Source organism: Corvus kubaryi, unplaced genomic scaffold (assembly GCF_017639235.1).
Source record: "Corvus kubaryi isolate FWS band 111438036 unplaced genomic scaffold, C.kubaryi_AGA036_p1.0 37397, whole genome shotgun sequence".
In the NCBI taxonomy this organism is placed as follows: Eukaryota; Metazoa; Chordata; class Aves; order Passeriformes; family Corvidae; genus Corvus; species Corvus kubaryi.
The window spans coordinates 21,085,318-21,093,357 of NW_024581136.1; the positions used below are offsets into that span (position 1 = coordinate 21,085,318).

Sequence of the window (8,040 nt, forward strand, 5' to 3'; positions counted from 1 at the left end):
TGGAATCAAAGACAAGTTTAATATTTATATTCTGCTTAACTTAATAAAGATGAAGAACAGCAATCATCCCATACACATTCCATCTGAACAGGCCGCACACACTCAGGAAAAATAGCCCAGAATTATGGAAGATTCAGTACCTTTTATGCAAAAGGAAAGCAGGATACACAAAGTACCTGTTCAGTGTTTGATTTGCTTAAACCAACAGCCAACCCCTGCATTCATGCTTCAGTCACAAGTTTTAGGTTTATATTTAACATACAAACCATTTACACAGAGGTTATTTGTTCCACACAGACAGCTGAACTATGTTTTTTCAAGCCTATAAAGCTACTAAGCTAATTTTACTTTTAAGAAATCATGTGTAAAATCTGATAAACAATTTTGAGGACAATTAGGATGCCTAGTACATGACTTAACAGATAAGTAGAGCACAGACAATGCAGCAGTAAGGCTGGGACTTTCACAGCTGCCTTTTTCCAGTGAATATCCAGTGCTGGTTTGTTTCACTATTTCCTGCTAGTTCAAGGATTAAAGAAAGCAAGTAGGAGTAAGACAGGTGCTTAAAAAAAACCCCCAAAAACACAGCACAACAAAAAACCCCAAATAAACAAAACCCCCAAAACAAACAAACAAAGCCCAAAACACTTGCACAATTTTTCAGCCATCCCACTGGGTCTCCAAGGGCTTCCCTGCAGCTGTGCAGGGCAGGAACAGTAGCCCCAGCCCAGCCTGCAGTGGGCAGGTCCCTCCAGCTGCCCTGAGCCTCCTGCAGCCAGGTCCTGGTGCTCCTGTTCAGCCCATCACCCTGGCAGCAGTAGGGCCCTGCTGCCACATCCCACAGAGCCAAAGGGGACAGGAGCAAAGCAGCCACCAAGCACGTCCCATGGGCCCACAGCGACGCAGCCCTTCGGCACACACCCTGAAGATGCTGTGATGGGAAGAAAGAAGCAGCAATAGAGACGAGACACCAAATCCCAGAGGCTGCAGGGCCAGAAGAGGAACCCCAGGGCAGTCCTGGCAGTCTGAGGGTTTGAGGCTCAGATGACAGCACTGGAAGAACACGTGGGTTAGGATCAGACTGATTTCTGCCAGAGAAGATGGGAAACGCTCCAGTCCCAACCCTGTGGGCATCACAAGGAAGACAGCAATCACGGCCAAAATCCAGCACAGCTCCTATGCCCCCAGTCACACCTGGCAGGTGTGAGGAGGGCGAATAGGGCACCGTTTCCAGCTCACAGATTCTCACTCAGCCAGTCCATGCATGTGCTGAAGAGCCGGTGCCCCACAGCCAGCTCGAGCGGCCCCAAGACGAACATCATGGCCCCGTGGAAGGCGTCCTTGGCGTGGTGGTGCGTGACGGGCACGCCGGCGGCGCGGAGCCGCTGCGCGTACATCGCCCCGTCGTCCCGCAGCACGTCGTGCTCGCAGGTGAGGATGTAGGCGGGGGGCAGGCGGTGCAGCCGGGCATCGCTGGCCAGCAGCGGGGACGCGCGCGGGTCCAGGAACCCGCGGTGCCCGTGTGCCAGCCCCGCGCCGCCGACCGCAGGCCCGCCGTACTCGTGCGCCTTCCGCATCTCCGCGGGCAGCAAGCGGCTCCAGTTCACAAACTGGAACAAGTGGCCGGAGTCGACGGGGACGTGCCTGTTGGAGGCCATGGCCTCCCTGAGGGCGGGGTCCGACGTGAAATACTCGCTCCAGAACCTGACCATCAGCGACCTGGGCAAGAGCGGCTTGTTGTCATTGTCTCGGTAGGACGGCAGATTCAGGTCCAGGGCCTGCAGAGCAGGGTAGAGCAAAATTTGAGCTTTGAGCTTGGTTTTGACTTCAGGGTCGTCCAACAGCTGCAGAAAAAAAGAAAAACCATTGCAAAGAATCAGTAAAGGTGTTGATTCTCCCACACTGACAGATCATCTGAAGTAAAGAATTACGACACGCATTTTGCAACATGAGCAAAATAAAACTATCAATAACACCAGGATAAAGAAGTTCTGAATCTATAGGCAGATCATCTAAAACAGCATGCTGTAATAAAAATTCTCAAACATCAAATATAATTTTATTTCTTATTTTGAAGGATAATGTTTTTTGGGGAATACTCTTTTTGAAATTTTGATGCTTTCTGAAGTATTAACAGAAGATTTTCTACAGCTACAGAAAATTTCTATTCTTACATCATGAAACTTTCAGGTTTTTGGGTCTCCTCATCATTTCACACAATTTAGAGCTTGCCCATCTGTTTGGTTTTTAATGCTGAGATATTACAAGTCAAGCAATTGCAATTCTGTGCATTTTAGAGATGTAACAAATAAAATGTGATGAATTGAACATCAACATTTCTTATATGTCAACCTTTTCCCCTCTTCACTAATAAATTTTCCATTTTCTCCCCCATCTTCTGCCTTCAGCATCCACAGCAAATTCACCACCATTCCCAGTGTTTCATTAGAATCCAAACAACTTCTCAAGAGAGCAACAACATCAGGGTGACTTTATTTAATAAAGCTGAAGGAGAAGTTCAAAAGGCACCAAACTGTATGATCAGGCACTGCAACATTTAGGGAGGGGTTTCTTGTTTGCTTGTTTTCCCTGCTATTTACATCTTTATGAGTCACGTAGGTAAAATTCCCTTTTCAAACATCATACCTAGCTCAGTCAACACGTGCTTAAGGTTAGAGTGATGTATGCCCCAATTAGAGGGCAGAGAGCCTTTTTTAGTGGACAGATGTCTGGTTGGCACTAAAGCTCCTCGGATGCCGTTGAGTGGCTCAGGTACAGCCGCTCTTCCTGGTCCTGGAGCCCTGTGACAATCCCGCAGGCTGCATGGCATCCTGTGGGCACAGACCGCGAGAGCAGCGTGTGCTGTGAGCTGTGCTTTTTTTTAGTGGTCATGAAACGACAAAAGTAATGATTTTGAGCTTGCAAAGCAGCTTTGTTGTACCTGTTGTGCCACGGCCGCGGCCAGGTTGCCCCCGGCGCTGTCCCCGGCCACGCAGACCCGCGCAGGGTCCACCCCGTACTGGGACAGGACCTTGCTCTGGAGGAAGAACTTGGTCACCGAGTACACGTCTTCAAACTGGACAGGGAAATGGTGCTGAGGTGCCAAACGGTAGCTGGTGGAGGCAAGAGAAGCATGTAAGTACCTGCTGTGGATAAAGAGGAGAGCTTGCTCGCATCTCCCTGTTGGGGGATGTTCATTTCTGTGCCCAGAGAAGTGGGAACTGTCTATCCCAGAGGATCCACTTTATTACCCACCCATCTTTATAAAGCCAAAATAGCCACCAGCCACAATTCACCACTGTGACCCTGGCACCCTCTGTTCACAAACGTTTATAAGTCAGCAGGAAAGCACGTGACCAAATACAGAAACATTGAAAAATCAGATCAATTGAAACAGATTAATTTACTCCAAACCCTCATCCCATCTGGAAGGAGAATATCTCTTACTTGACTGACACCACAACAGCATTTAGCTCGTTCGAAATCCGCCGTGATATGTGATCATAGGATTTCATGCCTGCAATAAAACCCCGGTACGTGTGAGAATGGACACACACACACAGAACTGCCTGTTCCTCTTGGCAGCAGCTTCCAGGTGACTTTCCCAAACCACCCCCTGCTTGTAACTGGTGACACACAAGTCCCCTGCCCCTCCCTGTGGCAACTCCCACAGAACAAAAGGCAGCCCTTGACAGGACTGGTGAGATCTTTCCCACAGAGCCGTGGCAGCGATGCAGCAGAGCTTACCTGCATCTCCCAGGCACCACCCCCCACCGTGGAAGTAGACCATGGCCCTCCTGAGCCCATCAGGTGCCCTCCTGGGCAGGTACAGGCGGACAGGGACGTTGTTGAACTTTGTGTCCGTCACAGTGACATTTTCATCGGGTGAGGGAGAAACAAGCTCGAGAACTGTGATGAGCCTCATGCCCTCCATGTAGTGCATCAGCCCCAGCAGATCAGCTGCCTCGGACTAAAGCACAAGACAAGAGGAAACTGTCTTAAGTGCAGCCTTACTCTCAGATTAAATTCCCATTAAGCCATTTGATGCTCTGTACGAACTTGTAAAGTTGCTGTAGAGGTTACTACAACAGGCCAGAGTGTATCCATCTGGAACTTGGCAGTGAAACAAGCACTCTGTGACACACGCTCACGCTGTGTCACCAGCTGCCCAGCAAGGCCAGAGCCCAGCCAGAACCAGGGCTGCTGGTTTGTGTCCACATTCAGGCTCCTGCTCGGTGTTTTTGTGGGTCTCCTCCACAGCCCAGTGTCCGGCTCAGTGACCCACCAGCATCAGCACAGGCATCGTGCCCACAGAGAGCCACCAACAACCACCCACAGCTGCTGGCCTGCTGCTGGCACCAGCGTGGCATGGGGACAGCCCAGGGAACGCACTGCAGAGAGCCACCACGGCCCCTGCACTGCTACCAGCACCTTGGCTCCTCTAGCACCACCCCCAGCAATGGGACATGACCACTTCCCAGTTCAGCCTCCTCCCTGCCTCAGCACATCACAACTGAAACAATGAAGTAACAAAGCCAAGTTCTTACATGTTATCTGAAGGTGAAAACAGATGAAATTCAGAGCAGGTTTGAGTTTTAAAAGAAAGAAGATAGCCAAGCCTGGTGCAGACCCTGTTTGAAGTTTGGCTTCCAAGTGATGCTCTATTCTCCCCAGGAGGAATGTGAAACCCCCACACTGTAAGTGGTCACTTGCTGACAGGTGTAACCTCTAGCCTTCAGACTGTGATGGTGTAAGTCATACAGTCTGACCCTGCTTGTTGTATTTTTTTTCCTTCAAATTGTATTTAAATCAACTGTTTGATCATCATCTACATATAACCAGGTTTTGAGCAGCCTGGTCTAGTGGAAGGTGTCCCTGACCTTGGCAGGAGGGTGGAATGAAATGAAATTTAAGATCTCTTCCAACCCAAACCAGTCTGGGATTCCGTGATATAACCTTCCCTTTAAGGAGTTAGAATAGCACACGGCTCAGCCCTTGCCGGCAGTCTTTGACAGTGATTGTCACCGCATTTTTGAGTCTCCTCCCTCTGAAGGCTTGGAGCGGGTGATGCCAGGAGGAGCCCTGCCAATCCCAGTGTGTTAGAATTGGGATGGAGATGAGTGGGCAGGCCCTGGCACACTGCAAAGGGAACCTCAGGTCCTTGCCATCAGCTCCATGAAAACAAACACACACATACGTGCCAGAACTGCCGTTTTAGCCACAACATTTACACAGTTTACATAAGTATTTCTCAGCTGTTGCTTTTTCCCCAAGGATTAACATCTTGAAAAAACAAATATATTAGTCAATGTGAGTCCTGCTGTGACTCCACCGAGCTTGTGAAAGCCCCACAGTGGGAGGAATTCTCTGAGCCCCAGCACTGAGGATTTCCAGTGCTCTCAGAGCTGTGTTTTCCACAAGTGGACAATTTACACTGTGGAAAACCACCGGGCTGCTGCCTGTGGTTCCCAGGCCATTATCAATGAAAGGAAATGGTGCCCTCATCTGAAAATCCTCATTGTCCCAGTGTGAGGTTATTGGGTGCTATGGAGTGACAGGAAAATCAGCCTCTTTGGGGTTTGGGATCCCCGTGCTTTGGCAAGCATTTTCCCCAGTCACTTCCTCCCTCTTCCACAGAGGAGCACTGCAGCAAGGACAAACCCTCCAAAACCTCTGGAGGGGGAAGGGAGCCTGGCTGTGCCTGGGCAGGGGCAGTGCCACACGGCTTCCAGCAGTTCAGGTTTCCGCAGAGGCAGCAGCTGGGACGAGGCACCCTCGGGGGACGCTCCCCATCAGCCCAGCTCGGACACGGCAGCTCCTGAGCGGGGCTGGAAAGGGCCCGAGTCGGGCTGTCAGTGCTTCCACGGAGCTGGGCTGTGGAGGGAGGGCGGGAGCTTTGGGAGAATGTTGCAGAACTACAGCAAAAACGTTGTGTTGTGTTTTTTACTTTCTTCAGGTGTTTCAGACCGAGGGCGGGGGGCACTCCCTGAAAGACCTGAAGCATTTTGTGCTCAAGCATCACAGCAAGTGGCAGGCTGGTTCTCAGAGGCTGTTCCCCAGCTTGGCAGCACACGGACACAGGACATGAACACCAAAAGGCAAAGGGAGACATTCCCAGCTTCCCTGCTGCAAGGAGGGGCACGAAGGGACTCTGAGCACACCAGTGACACCCAGCAGGGCTGCCAAGGCCCTACCACAATGAAGGGGACAGAAATTTGCCATGTCATGGTGCTCTTGGGACACCCTTTTGGGAGCTCGGAGAGGATTCTGCTGATCAGGAATGCTCGGGGGTGGCATTTTTTTTTTTGTTCAAACCAACACAAGGGAGTCAGAAAGACCAAAACAGGGTCCCCTGTGCAAACGCAGACCTGCCGTAAGTGACCACGAGTTGCTGCCCTGTAATTGGACGGCCATTCAGGATATACTTTGGACAATTTAGAGCCACCTTAGATCCAATTTGCAGTAGTGCAGCTCCAGGGAGGCTGTGTCTGTGTCCATCCCTTGGCATTGTGGTTTCACAGGAGACCAGAGCACAGTTACAAAACGCCTGCCCTCAGCAGCGCTGGGGGGAATGGGCTCAGGCTTCCCAGGCAGCCAGGACAACAGGCACCACGGACACAGCTCCACGTTCCAGTGAAAACACACGATCCTCGCACAAAGACGACGCTCCTGCTGCCGGCAGTGCCGAGCTGAGGTGACACCGTGACCGAGCAGGCACCAGGCGTGCCTGGGCAATGAGCTGCCCGTGCCCGCCCTCCTTGCAGGCTCCCTCCAGCAGGGGATTTAGGAGGGGAAGCAGCAAGGCAGCACACCAACACTGCAGTCTACAGTTTCTTGCTCACCACTGTCATCTTCCACCACCTCAACCCCCAAAATCAAAACAAGAGAGCAGCAAAGAGTCCCTGACACGCTAAAAAACCCCTCCATCCTCCCTTCTCCTGCAGACTGGACAGCCCTAAAAAGGCACCCCCTGCCAACAAGAGCTGTCTCACACAGAGATGTTGTTTTGTGTAGTTTTCAGACTTACTCTGTCAGTGGATTTCCATGAAACCACAAAAATCAACAGAATGTGAGAGCTGCTCTAGTCTTCCCTCCCCTGACACCCAGCACTGCCAGTTCCTGCATACAGGAACGGGGATGATTCAGGCAGCCGTGCTTCAGCTGCACAGGGCTATAAAGCCAGAGAAACTTGTCTGTGCTTGTCTATCCGCAGTCACACCTCACATCTCATTCCAGTTACTCAGAATGGCCCTTTCTCAAGGCTGCAACATCAAATCTTTTCTACATTTCGTTATATTATAGTCACAGTAAGTTTAGTGCTTCATTTCAGCCACTCCTGCCCTTCAACCAGTGTAACACCGGACCTCTGTAACGCACGCAGCATGACACACATGGACTGCCGTGTCCGTGAGCCCCAGAGGCACGAGAACCCCCCTGCTCCGCCCTCCCAGCCCCCCCCCACCTCACCAGGTGCCCCACGGCCCTGAAGGCAGCCGAGACGAGCATCACTTTCCAGGGCTCCGCCAGGTCCTCGGGGAGCGGGGTGTAGATGTGGTAGCCGAGGAGGGCAGTGAGCAGGTAGAGGCAGAGCAGCCGGGCCCCCATCCTTGCAGGCTCCGCTCCGGCGCTGGTGGGAGCAGCTCTCACCGCCTCCCAACAGCCACCAGCCAGCACAGGGCAAAGTTAATCCCGTGTTTTGCTTGGGGCCCGGCCAGGAGGTGATTTCTTGTCGTATCACCCGGGACAGAGGTTACTCCACTGTGCAGCTTCCAAAACAACACGGCTCCCCAGCAGGGCGTGCAGCCGCCGGGAGCAGCCGAGCTCCCGGCCAGCCCCGCATCCAGCCGCCGTCCCTGTCCCGGCACAGCCCCGCATCCAAGCCGCCGTCCCTGTCCCGGCACAGCCCCCGGCCAGCCCCGCATCCAGCCCCGAGCCCCGCATCCCTGTCCCGGCACAGCCCCGCATCCAGCCCCGAGCCCCCCGTCCCTGTCCCGGCACAGCCCCCGGCCAGCCCCGCGCCCCCCGTCCCTGTCCTGGCAC

At 52.5% G+C, this 8,040-nt stretch overlaps 1 protein-coding gene across 1 annotated transcript; it reads right to left on the reverse strand.

Annotated features, from left to right (window-relative positions):
- AADAC (arylacetamide deacetylase) lies at positions 1-7,723 on the reverse strand. The gene is made up of 5 exons (XM_042042369.1): positions 7,468-7,723; positions 3,748-3,970; positions 3,448-3,517; positions 2,942-3,113; positions 1-1,844 (listed from the first exon to the last, which is right to left on the reverse strand). The coding sequence occupies exons 1-5, from the start codon at positions 7,603-7,605 to the stop codon at positions 1,236-1,238; spliced, it is 1,212 nt and encodes a 403-aa protein (XP_041898303.1). The 5' UTR covers positions 7,606-7,723; the 3' UTR covers positions 1-1,235.
- Positions 7,724-8,040: the final 317 nt, after the last annotated feature.